We start from the raw sequence: 13,685 nt of genomic DNA, 5'->3' as shown, positions 1-13,685 counted from the left end.
ACACACATATATATATATAAATATATATATATATATATATATATATATATATATATAAATATATATATATATATATATCAGGGGCCAGTATAACAGCAAATGTCCATCACAAAAACATAACTAATCGAATAACTCCAGGGCATTTGCAAGACTGCAGAAAACAGATTAAATGTAAAAAGTGTATTAAATACCCTTTGCAGATCTCATTTTTACTTATATGCATACAAGAGCAAAAATCAGCTGAAAACATAAAAAATCTTTACCTGTGAGTTGGAACTAAGTGCAAATTTGGCAAGTGCACTAGCTCTGGAAAGGTCAATCAAGAGAAGGAAAAAGGGTAAGGCTTCACTGCAAGATGAAAGATGAAACAAGATGAGAACTGATATTTAATGAAAAAGATGCAACTCTCTTATGAAAAATCTCTTGATATTAAGCTTACAAATATTACAGAGTATAAAATCTGGCAATATTAATAACTGTACATTTTCATTATTGTTCATAGATTAATTTACAAAAAACTTTGTGTTACAATATGCAGGGAAAGTACACTTCCATGGGCAACTTGCCATAACATTAGATGTTTCAGTGTGATCACTTTTGGATTCTCCAGTGTAGGAAACTGCTACAGGCTAAGGTCCGTTTTCCAGTGTGACTTCTTCACAACAGGACTGATGTCGGTTTACCTTGTACAAATTCATGTACCTGGTATACAGCTGAATTCTACCCGCACCACCTTTAGTATTTTCTTACCTCTACTGCAATAGTGGTAGGGTAAATTAACTAAATTGACACTCATAAGTTTTGTTTCAGTGATCAGTGTCCTAGACCACTGAGGAACACAGACTCTTTCACTTTAGGGTCAAATACTAAATCACCTTCTCAGGTTTTTCACTTTTTCTTATAACTATTACCAGACATTCTGATCCCTCTTGGAAGTTTATTCCATGGCACTGAGACTCTTAATGCCAAATATCATCATCTCATACTAATGTTAAAATTGGAAATATGAAACTTCATGTGTGTTTTTTCAGTTTAGTTTATTTTCACAAGCTTCCAAGTTAATGACATTTTGAAAGTGTTTGGATCTGCATTGCTCTGAATATCACTCATCTTTTCTTTTAATTTTGATTTGAAGCTCTTTAAGGTTTGATCACTTCTATTTTGTATCTTATTCTAGTATTACTTTTGTTTTAAGTTTTCTGGTCTGTTGGGGTTTTAGAGTTCTTGGCTAGGGTCAGTTTAAAACGTTACCAAATAATTAATTTGCAAACTGTGAATAGCATCAGTTAATTAGTGGGAGGAGCTGAGAGACAGTATCGCTCTTTTATTTAGAAATTTTTGTAGTTTGCTTAAGTGTTTGTGTGGTCTGCATTGCTCTATCACTCTTCTCTGCATTTAATTTTGATATGAAGTTCTTTATTTAAGGTTTGATTGTTTCTATTTTGTATCTTATTCTAGTTTTACATTTTGTTTTGTTTTTTCTGTTCTGTTGAGCATTAAAAGTGCTTGGCTTGGGTAAATTAAAAAAGTTACCAAAGAATTCCTTTGCAAACTGTGAGTAGCATCAGTTAATTAGTGGGAGGAGATGAGAGACAGTATTGCTCTTGTATTTAGAAATATCTATAGTTAGCTGAAGTGTTTGTGTGGTTTGCATTGCTCTGAGTATCACTCATCTCTGCATTTAATTTTGATTTGAAGCTCCTTATTTAAAGGTCTGATTCACTTCTATTTTGTATCTTATTTTAGTAATACATTAGTTTTGTTTTAAGTGTTTTGTCCTGTTGGAGTTTTAAGAGTTCCCCCCTCCCACCCGCCTAGTCCTTGTTGTGTTCTTAAATTTGGTGGCTTTTGAGAGTTGCCGCCCCTACTATAAATCTCATTTTGGACACTCCTCCCAGACCCATCTCATCAGCTTATTCTACTGAATAGAGAGAGATCCTATGGGAAAGCCCACCCCCCCTTAGTTTCTCAACCTTAAATTATTGTGAGTCATCCCTTCCCACTTAACCTAAAAATTGCACTTTATTCATCTGCTTTTACTGTATTTGTGTTTTTTCTTACTTTATTTTGCTTTTGCTGCTTGTTCTTAAAAGTACTCAATTGCATTTATTCCGCTGCATTTATTACTGCTTGTTAGTAGCCTGATTAAATTGTAACTGTTATTCTAAGCCTTTTGGCTCAAACACGTGGGCTTCAGAGCAGTTGTTTTAACATTAATAAGGTTGTGGTCTGCACTCTTGTGGGAGGAGAGGGTAGGTTCTGCCCTTCTGAGCTGGGAATTGCTGATTAAAGGCTCACTGTGCCTGCTTATTTGAACGGTTTCTTTCTGAAATTGGTGCAACTTGTTTGCTGTAAGCATAGATTAGATTCAGACCTGCTGAATTTAGCTTTGTTTGTATAACTTGAGCACTAATCCAGGCCATCTTTTTTGGAGAGGGTTCCCCTGCACCCCAGTGGCAGGAGTGTGCAGTTAGAACTTAACTGATTAAAGACTGCTGGAACAGGCCTCAGTTTTGAGCTTTTTTATTGGTTAATTTGTTTAAATCAGTTTGTTCTTGTTTGCTACTGTTATATTTAAGTGTGTATCTGTTCTCCTGTGTTAAATTGACCTAAACAGAGTTTAAATATCTTTAGCATAGTCTGGTTACAGGTTTTGCTATATTCAGATCTGTTTGTGTGATTCCTGTGTTTCCTGCTACACCATCTTGAGTTGGCCAGGGCCTGCATGCACTTAGTGGGAGTAAGTTGGAACTGGTCTAGCATAGGGTGTTGAGCTAAGACCTCAGGGACAAGGGTTGATTGGTCAATTCCAGTGTTTCTATTTTACTTTTGTTTTTGTGGAATTTAAACCCAGCATTTGTGTAGGTTTGTGCTTGTTTGCCTATTGCACATTGCCACTGTGCTGTTTTAACCCTTGCAAGGTATCTCAGTTGCATTTTCCCTTATCAGCACTCTTGTGTGAGTGAGGCCCTTGCTTGCAGCTACTGTATTGATTTTTTCCAGCCCTAATCACACCTATAGGTACTCTCTTCGGATAGCACCCACTCTACTATCTCTGACCTCTCTTCCACAGATTCTGATAACCATGGATGGACAATTTCCTATGGTTTCTCTTGCTAGTCTGGTTGATATGGGCATCCTGAGACAGTGTAGCAACTGCCTTATGTACACAGACAACCCTATACTACTACCACCACTTAGGCACACAAAATGTGAGAGATGCAATCACATTAAGAACCTAGAATCCTTGCTGTCTCGGTCACAAGCCAGTACATCTGGCACTGAGAAGGTTGTCTGCACAAGCACTACGTCCACCACCCACATATGTATAACACACTCCTACATATGTGGGGGTTCTCAACAAAAACATACCTAAACAAAAGAGACCTCCGAAGCAAAAACACACATGCACATCACAACCCACAGCACCAAGCATCACACATACAGTGGATATAAAAAATGTACACCCCCTCCCGTTAAAATGCCATGTTTTTGTGATATAAACAAAGGGACCAGAATAAATCATTTCAAAACTTTTCCCACCTTTAATGGGATCTATAACCTGTACAATTCAAATGAAAAACAAACAAATCTGTTAGGGGAAAAATATAAAACATAAAAAACGTACAATACGCTGGTTGCATCAAGTGTGCACACCCTTAAACTAATACTTTGTTGTGTGTGTGTACACCCTTAAACTAATACTTTGTTGAAGCACCTTTTCATTTAATTACAACATTCAGTCTTCTTGGGTACACACCTGCCATCAATTAAAGAGACTCTGATTAACCCCAAATAAAGTTCAGCTGTCCTAGTAGAATTTCACTGACATTTACTCAGTTGAATGCTACAGCAAAAGCCATGGTTCGCAGAGAGCTTACAAAGCATCAAAGGGATCTCATTGTTGAAAGGTATCAATCAGGAGACGGGTACAATAAATTTTCCACAGCATTGGATACACCATGGAACACACAATGAAGACAGTCATCAAATGTGGAGAAAAATATGGGACAACAGTGACATTGCAAAGAAGTGGACTTCCCTCCTAAACTGATGAAAAGACAAGATGAGATAGTGTAGTGGTTCCAGTCCCAGCTTTGCATGCAGGAGTTCATGGTTTGAGTACCAGGATAGGCACTTTACAGGGGCACAGGAAACTAACATCTGGTAAGCCAGATAACTGGGAACACTATTGGGCTAGGCTTGCAATGGCTCCAGGGCCGTTAGCCTAGTACTTACCTATGAACCTATGAAAACTGGTCAGGGAGGCTGCCAAGAGACCTACAGCAACACTGAAGGAGCTGCAGAACTTTTTGGCAAGTACTGGTTATGTACAACATGCGACAACAATCTCCCATATTCTCCATATGTCTGGACTATGGGGTAGGGTTGCAAGACAGAAGCCTTTTCTTATACAGAAAAACATCTAGGCCCAGCTAAAATTTGCAAAACAATAACATTAAGTCTCCCAAAAGCATGTGGGAAAATGTGTTATGGTCTGATGAAACCACGGTTGAACTTTTTGGCCACAATTCCAAAAGATACGTTTGGCACAAAAACAACACTTTGCATCACGAAAAGAACACCATCCCCACAGCGAAGCATGGTAGTGGCAGTATCATGATTTGGGCTTGCTTTTCTTCAGCTGGAACTGCGGCTTTAGTCAAGGTGGAGGGAATTATGAACAGTTCCAAATACCAGTCACTTTTGGCCCAAAACCTTCAGGCGTCTGTTAGAAAGCTGAAGATGAAGAGGAATTTCACCTTTCAACACAACAAAGACCCCAAGCATACATCCAAATCAACAAAAGAATGGCTTCACCAGAAGAAAATTAAAGTTTTGGAATGGCCCAGCCAGAGTCCAGACCTAAATCTGTAGGGTGACCCGAAGAAGGCTGTGCTCAAGAGATGCTCAACAGATTTGGAGTGCTTTTCCAAAGAAGAGTGGACAAATATTGCCAGGTCAAGATGTGCCATGTTGATAAGACTCCTACCCAAGAAGACTGAATGCTGTAATTAAATTAAAAGGTGCTTCAACAAAGTATTAGTTTAAGGGTGTGCACACACAACAAAGTGTTAGTTTAAGAGTGTGCACACTCATGCAACCAGCGTATTGTTTTTATTTTTTATATTTTTTCCCCTAACAGATTGTTTGTTTTTCAATTGAATTGTACAGGTTATACGTCACATTAAAGGTGGGAAAAGTTTTGAAATGATTTATTGTTATCTCATTTTTTTATATCACAAAAACCTGGCATTTTAACAGGGGTGCGTACACTTTTTATATCCACTGTAGTATACACATCTGTGTTTCACAGCCTCTAAGGCCCAAGAACAAACCCAACATACTAATCATAGGAGACTTTATTGTGAGATGCACAGATGTGCCCCTCACAAGACTAGACAAGGAGAAAGTCACAGTAAGTTGCTTGTCAGGTGCTAGAATCCATCATATCACGCATGCACTCAAGTCTCTTAACAGGTATTGTCAGTCCATGTTGGTGTGAATGACTTGAGACGTACCTCTCTGGACTATATGAAGAGAAACATGACTGAGCTCGCTGAATATGTGCCCCGGGAAGGTATGTCCCTAGCCTTAAGCAGCATCCTACCATCACCCAGAATGATACCGCAATACAAACAGAGAATGACTAACAATTGGCTTAGTTTCTGGTGTCATTCCAATGGGATCCAGTACCTGACAGCCTGGGAAGACATGACTAAGAGACCACGATGCTTTTGCCAGAGATGGCCTTCATCTGTCTCCCCTGAGTTTTAGGCTTCTGGCAAAGGTTCTTGCCTACCCCATAGTGCCTTTTTTAGGCAAAGTCATAAGCATAAAATTACCAATCTGAAAAATTGTTATAAACAAAATTTAAAGGTCATGCTGCTAAAAGCTAGGAGTCTTGGCATGAAACTGCACTCACTGCAAGCATTCCTTGTCCTGGAGGATGCTGACATTTGTGCAGTCACTGAAACCTGGTTCAAAGCTGTGGAGAGCACCTCAACCTTATCAGGTTACTCATCCTGCCATACTTTCAGACCCCAAATGGAGGGCTACAAAGCCAAAGGAGGTGGACTTTTAATATTTATCGAAGACATACACACCTCCAGGCTGGTGAAACGGTATAACGCACAGGAGACACTTAAAGTGCAGTTAACTGTTGACAAAACACCTATTCAAATAATAGCTAGCTACAGACCCCCAACCATGACTCAGGACACCCTATGTATGTCTATCTAGGCATACTTGAATCCATCAAGATTCAACCCTCTACCTTGATCCTGGGTGACTAACTACCCAATCATAGAGTGGAAGACCTATTCTAGCCCAAACATGAATGCCCAGAGATTCCTCGACCTAGTCAATGCCAATGCACTGGATCAGCTGGTTGACATTCCTACGAGAGATGAAAATATCCTGGACCTGTTCCTAACCAACATGAGTAGCCACTGTTGCCCTCCTACAGTATTATCCTCCTTGGTAAGATTCGACCATAAAGCGACCACTTTTGAATTCACCATCTCCCCTGACCCCCCCCCCCCAATCAGGATCAAATGAAAAAACTTTTCCATACAATCTCTTCAGAGCAGGTATAAGCAGCTTCACAGCCACCGTCCCTTCAGTTGGAACTAGCACTAATGTCCAAGCCTACATCAAAAAGCTAGATCAGCACCTACATAGCTGCATGGACTCGGCAATACCTGATAGGACCAAATAATCTTCCTCAAGGAAGAGTAAACCTGTCTAGTGGACAGCAGCAATAAACAAACTTTATAATAAAAAGAAGAAATTGCTATCCAGGGCCAAGAAGGAGCAGGTGCCAAGTTGGAAGCAATCTCTCCTTTGTCTGAACAAGCAAATAAGGTCACTGGTGAAAGCCTCTAAAGCTAACTTAAGTCCAAATTGGCCACATCCACCAAGGACAGTCACAGGGCCTTCTTCACATATGTCTGCAATCTCAAAGGCAACACCCAAATCTGCTCTGAAGTGGTGGTCAATAATGCCACATACACAAACGTCATAGATATAGCCAACCTGCTGGCAGACAGGTTCAGTGAAAACTTCAACCCCCTGTCCCCCCCAGTAGGAAACCAGGACATCCCCAGCATCTGCCTCCCCCCACGTCACCAGGGAGCAGGTAATGCCCTCTCAGGGGCAAAGAATACAGTCTCCATGGGACCCAATAATGTCCCTGGCTGTATCCTACATGAACTCAGGCATGAACTCTCAGCTCCATTAGACACCCTATTCAACCAAAGCCTGAGCACTGGCTTCATCCCAGCTGAATGGAGGATAGCCACTGTCATTCCTCTACACAAAGGTGGAGCGTCCACTGACCCAGGCAATTACAGGTCCATCAGCCTAACTAGCCTGATCTGCAAGGCCATGGAATACATTATCATGGACCTTATAAACAAGGACATTGGCAACCTTCAAACGCTTTACCCCACACAGTTTGGTTTTGTCAAAGGGAGATCACACCTGTTAAACTTGGTCGACTTCTTCGAAACAGTCACCAAAGCCATGGACGAGGGGAAGACGGTGCACACTGCCTACCTTGACCTAGCCTAAGCCTTTGACACTATTCCCCACTCGGGCATAATAGAAAATTCTCCCAGCTAGGCATCAACCCATATGCTACCAAATGGGCAGCTAACTGGCTCACTGATAGAGCCCACTCAGTCAACGTAGTGGAAGCCAACTCTAGTAGTAGACCCATAACGAGTGGTGTACCCCAAGGATCAGTCTTGGGGCCTCTACTGTTTGGGATATACTTTTCTGAGGTGCAAGCCAAAACCAGTGGTCTGTGGCTAACCAAGTTTGCAGATGACTGCAAGCTGGGTGCTGTCTTAAATTCCCCAAGTAATATGAACATCCTCCAAGAGGACCTTGCCCAAACTAATGACTGGTGCCAGAAGCATGGCCTCAAACTGAATGCCAAGAAATGCATCATTATCTCCTTTGGGAAAAATGGTGTCCCCACAAATTATCACATTAATAATAATGTACTAAGCATGCAATTAGTTCTGAGGGACTTGGGCACCCAGGTTGATAGCAACTTGACTTTTGACCACCACGTTGCCTCTGTTGTACGGAAGACTTTCTACATGGCCCACCTCATAAATAAGGGCATTTCATCTAGGAACAAAGAGGTCATAACATCCCTGTACTCCTCCATTATCAGACCCATTATCGAGTACAATTCCCCCTTCGGTATGTACCTTGCCAAGCACATGCAGCAGTTGGAAAGACCACATAGGTTCCTGACCAGGAAAAACCAGTGACTCAAACACCTATTCTATACAGCTATGCTAAAAGCCTGTCCCTTTACTTAGTCTCATACATACTGCTCAGAGGTGACCTGTGTCTGACATACAAGGCCATTTCAGACCCAGCCTTGATGGAGTTGCTGCATATCCGTAAGACAAACTCCACTTGGGCAACCCACACGCAAGTCCTTAACCTGGTCTGTGACATTAATAGAACTTGTTGGTGGGATAGATTTGTGTTCTAAAGACTCCCCCGTCTGTGGAATAGACTCCCTCTCCATGTCAAGCAGAGTACCTCTCTAGTCCTCTAAGAGGAACCTGGATGACTGGATGGGAAACAGAAAATACACCCCTGGGATCCCACCTGTGTCCCTGATGGACAGGGGAAACAGGTGTTGACTTTGAGGGAACATGGGTGAAATTCTTGGCTAGGCTTATATGGGCATCTGGGCCAATAGCCTAGTATCACCCTATGAACTTAACACCAAGGTCACTGGGAAAAAGTGATCTGATCCTGTAAGAATGTACCATAACAGATGTCTTACTCATTATTGTTGCAGTATTCCTGACCTATAAGTTGGCACTGCTGATATATGGCCAGAGTACCAAAGCTTTACCTTCACTAGGCTAAGCTCCTGAGAAGGCAACTGCCTTAGTGGAAGGTGCTTTAGGGCAAGCAAAGCAAGGTTTTACCATGATGCAAGTAACAGAAAGAGATAGCTTTTGAAATCCAGGCTGCAATAGTTTGTTTGGAGACCGGCTGTCCCAGCTTAGGGGACATAAAGGATACAAACAGCTGGTCAGTCTTTTTGAATGATTTAGTTTTGTCCATGTAAAATCTCCAATGCCTGTGAATGTCTAGAAAATGTAAGACCCTTTTCACCATTTTGGGGATTGGGAAGGAAGATGAATGGCTTGACTGAGAGAAACCTCATTCACTTCCTTAGTTATGAAGGATGGGTTTGCACTGAGAGTTACCCAGGTTTTAAGGAAGATAAAAAAGGGGGAATGGCCATGGCAGCTTGTACACCCTCCTAGCAGAGGTGAGGGCCAAGAGGAGGATGGTTTTCCAAGTAGTGAATTTTAGAGAAGCGGATGAGGTTGGTTCAAAGGGAGGAACAGTAAGCTTTTTTAACACAAAATTAAGATCCCAAGAGGGAGAGATGAGTTTCCTGGGGGGGGGGGGGTTAAGAAGCAGAACTTCCCTGAGGAAAAGCTTGAACTCCAGCCTAGTCACAAATGGAAGGCTAAGAGGGAAGCAGGCAGTGATAGCAGACAAGTAAGCTGTTATGGATGAACAGACTAATCCTGTTTAAAGAAGTTTGCACAGGACAATGTTTACAGCATCAGAAGGAAAACCTTTTCCACTTCGTAGTGTAAGACTTTCTAGCAGTGCATTTCCTAGTCGGTTGCAGGACTTGTACAACCTCTTCAGTGAAAAGTTGTCTTTCAGGGATTAAAATCCTATCATCCATAGGGTTAAGTTGAGGAAAGGAAGAGTCAGGTGGAATAGCAGTCATTTTTGCTGAATTATTAGGTTTGGCCATAGAGAAATTGTCCTGTAACATCCCTTCACCAGGTAAAATAACATGGCAAACCAATGTCTCAGCCGAAATGGAGCCAATAAGAGGAATTTGGGCAATTCTTTTTGTGCCTTGAGAAGAATCCTTGGAAAAAAGACAGAAGAGGAAAGGCATAGAGGAACCTCCCTGTCCACTGGAAAGAGTAAGCATCTGTCCTCCAAGCTGTGGGACAAGGATCCCTGATGCAGAAGTGGGGGAGCTGATGGTTGCTTGGTGAAGAAAAGAAGTCTGTCTGAGGAGTGCCAGAAGGAAGTGTGATCTTGTGGAAGACCTTTCAATTCAAAGTCAACTTGCTGGTGTCCCCCAGAGAGCAACTTAAGCAATCTGCTATCATGTTATCCTGAGAAGGGATGTACATGGGTATGAGTGTGTGATGTTCACTTGTCTTACTAAATTCTGCACCTCCTACGCTAGCCTGCACAATTGGTAAAACATGGTGCCTCCCTGCTTATGTACTACATGACTGTGGTTTTGGCTGTATACACTTGGAGTGGTCCTGGTCTCCAAAGGTGGGCAAAGATCTGAACAGCCTGCAGAGCAGCCATCATTTCCTTCAGGATGTGTTCTTTCAGGAAATAGGGTTGCCATTTTCCCTGCACTATGATTCTGTCCATGTCCCTCAAGCCTCTTCTGAGGCATCAGTGTGAACCTGCTGAAGAGGAGTAGGAAGTGTGAAAGGTAACCTGTCCCCTCCACCAAATAAGCTCCTCCTTCTTGAGACAAGGAGGATTAGGGTGTCTGAGGGGTGGCAGTACAGGGACCACACAGACTTAGGTACCACTGGATTTTTGCCATGAATCCCAAACTCCTTACATCTCCTTTGCAGAGCTATGAGATGCAGAGGAGAAGTACTGAAAAGTAAATGGGCAGAGTGAGAACCTTCTACTAAGGAAGGAAGGCATGCATTTCTTTTGTGCCCAGTCTGCATCCCAGAAACACCAGCTACAGTGTAGGAACCATGTGTGATTTTCTTTTGTAGCTTATAGTGAAACCCGGACCTGTCAGAAGATGGTGGGTGAATTGAAGATGCTGAAGAAGAATTTCTTGCGAAAAAGCCTGGATCAGAAGGTCATCCAGGTAGCGGAAATTTGAATTCCTCGAGTTCAACAGAAAGCTACTACAGGCACTTTGTGAACGCTTTTGGGGCTGTGTAAAGAAAAGGCAGAGTAGTAAACTGAAAATGCAAGGAGAGAGAGAGAAAGAAAAAAAACATGAAAAATCTCCTGCAAGAGCAACAAAGGGGAATGTGAAGGTAGGCATCCTTGAGCTATAATGACACTAAGAAAGCCTATGGGAGGATGAAAGGTAGAATCTGAAGACAGCGTATTTTGAAAACTGGTTTCTTCAATTAAGTGCTCAGAATATACAGATCTAGGATGGCCTCCACTGCCCCTTCTCTTCTTGAGACTAGAAAAATCCTGGAATAAAACCCTTTTCCTATGAATTCTTTTTGGGACATGCTCAACAGTACCCTGCTTCAAGAGGCCTTGAATAATGGGAGTCATCAGGGATATTTGGTTTTGAGGGGGTAGTGGCATTGGCATGTCTCTCAGGGAGGATATTTTCCCAGGGCATGGCACAACCATCCCGGATGATGAAGACAATCACCTTGTCTGTGGTAATGGCTTCTCACCTGGCCAGAGAGAGTGACAGCCTTTGAGAAAGAGGGATAATGGGGCTGAGGACAGGTGAAGGGATGCTGCAGGGGTAATCACAGGTTTTTGGCTCCAAAGAGAGGCCTGTCAGCTGGAAGTTCCTTTGGGAGTTTTCAGAGTATCTCCTCATAGGGGTCTTCCTTTGTTTCTGAACTGTCCTAGGATCCCTTCTAATAAAGGGGGTAGATTTTGTTGTGTAGTTTCCAAGGTATCTATGAACTGAGGAAAGTAGTATTTGTCTTTAGCCCTTCCCTTGATCTTGCAGAGTTTTGAAGAGACTGGCTGCCTGAGGGCCAAACAGTGAGTCTTTTTCTAAAGACTACTCTAGAAATTTTGATTTAATATCCTCAAGTATAGGCTGACTGTGAAGCCATGCATATCTGTAGATAACAGATCCAGCGACAGCTGCCCTAGAAGAAGCACCCACAGCATTGCAGTTGCACTTTAATGCTGAGTTTGGCAATATGAGTGCCCTAAGAAAGCAAGGTCTGCATCTGATGCTTAGTGTCTGCTGTAAGATGATCCAAGATAACTCTGTTTAAGGAGTTAAGAACAGAGATCACACACACTGTCATTTAAGTCTGGTAATGAACTGCCCCATTGGCAAGGGTAGCAGACCTACTATTTTTGCCATTTGGTAGGACATCAGCACTAGGCAGAAGTTTAGATGGCTTATCTGAGAGGACAGAGAGCGAGAGAGAAAGATACTCTAGAGGGGCGTGCCACTGGGATCCTATATAGATATTTAAGGTCATCAGGGACTTAGTAAAACTGCCTGACCTCTGGTGGCTGAGAATTAGGCACAGAAGAGGTGGACTGAAAGGTGTCTTGGAAAGTTACTGCAGAAAGGTCAGGTCTACCCATGTAATATATCTCTTCTGAACATCAGAGATCTGCATGGATTGTAAATCTAAGTGTTTTGTCATGTTCTGTATAGTCTCACCAAAAGAAGGTTCCTCAATAGGGGAATCAGGTGTCAGGAGTCCCCTTCGTCAGAAGACATTTGCCCTGGAGAATGCAGCTGAGAAGAATAGTCCAGAGAATGGTCGGAGTCACAGTCCTGTTCCTCATCAGAGGAAGAGGAAACTAGGGTATGTTTAAGAGGAGTAGCCTGAGGTCGAGGAGACCTGAAGGAGGGAGGTTTTAAAGACATAATAGCTTTCGACAACCCTTGTGAGGATTCCATCTAGTCCTTCTCTCAAGCTGCTGAGGAAAAGGAGGCCACACGCTTAGTCTTCTGTTTTTTCTTCTCAGGAGTGATGTCCACCTTGATGAAATGCAGAGATTCTAAACCATGCCTGACCTCTAGAAGACAGCCAGAGACTTCCTCCCTAACTACAAACTGATGGATGCCATATATTCCTTCAGAAATGATGGAATATGGTTCCTTGGACATATTGGCAAACCGTAAGGCCTCAGGAGCTATACTGGTGTTTGGCCGGGTCTCTATAGTAGGCAATTGTGAAGTAACCTGACTTACTGTGGGGTCTATAACCTTAGAGGGTACGTCGGAGTCAGAAACATTGGACTGCGGATCCATTTGAGTCATCTCAAGTTTTTTCTTCAGCAGCAGAAGCGCGTCCAAGGAGTATGGATTCAGCCATCTTGGACTGCACCAAATATTTAAGACACATTTGGTATGCAAGTCCTTGTATGTAATCTGCCTACCACACTCGCATTTGCCCATCCTAGCTGATATCTACAACTTTAACAAAAATTCATAAGATAAAAAGGAAGGTTCCCCCATGGAGCACTTATCTGGATAAACGAACACAGCAAAAGTACCAATGAGCAAACAAAGAACAGTCTGATGAATGCACAACCTGAGCTCAGGCTGGCAGTGAGAGTCTGATGATCCACACTTATACATCCTCATTTATACCTCAACACATACAAGCTGAAGTCATGAATCAGACATTTGACCTAGGGAAGGTAAAGCTTTGGTACCCCAGCCGGACATTAGTGGTGACAACTCATATAATAGGAATATTGCAACAGTGATTTCAGTAAGGATGCCTGCACAAGATGAAGAGGGGGACAAGGGACAGATCCACACTTGTACGTCCACTTTCATACCCAAACACAAACAAGCTGAAGTCATGCATCAGACATTTGACCTACTAAAGTTTAAGCTTTGCTACCCTGGTCGGAAGTCAGTGGCAACAAGCCATACG

At 42.3% G+C, this 13,685-nt stretch overlaps 1 protein-coding gene across 1 annotated transcript in view; it reads right to left on the bottom strand.

Moving 5' to 3' along the window:
- The window catches only part of HMGCR (3-hydroxy-3-methylglutaryl-CoA reductase), a 1,147,080-nt gene that overhangs the window by 864,930 nt on the left and 268,465 nt on the right, over positions 1–13,685 (bottom strand). Inside the window, exon 5 of the mRNA XM_044064441.1 lies at positions 264–348. Within this exon, the coding sequence (XP_043920376.1) occupies positions 264–348 (85 nt within the window). The remainder of the gene's footprint in view (positions 1–263; positions 349–13,685) is intronic.

Source organism: Protopterus annectens, chromosome 2.part2 (genome assembly GCF_019279795.1).
Source record: "Protopterus annectens isolate FY-2018-M chromosome 2.part2, PAN1.0, whole genome shotgun sequence".
NCBI classification, from domain to species: domain Eukaryota; kingdom Metazoa; phylum Chordata; order Ceratodontiformes; family Protopteridae; genus Protopterus; species Protopterus annectens.
Note: the sequence above shows the minus strand (reverse complement) of the source record. Positions and strands in the feature narration are given on the sequence as shown.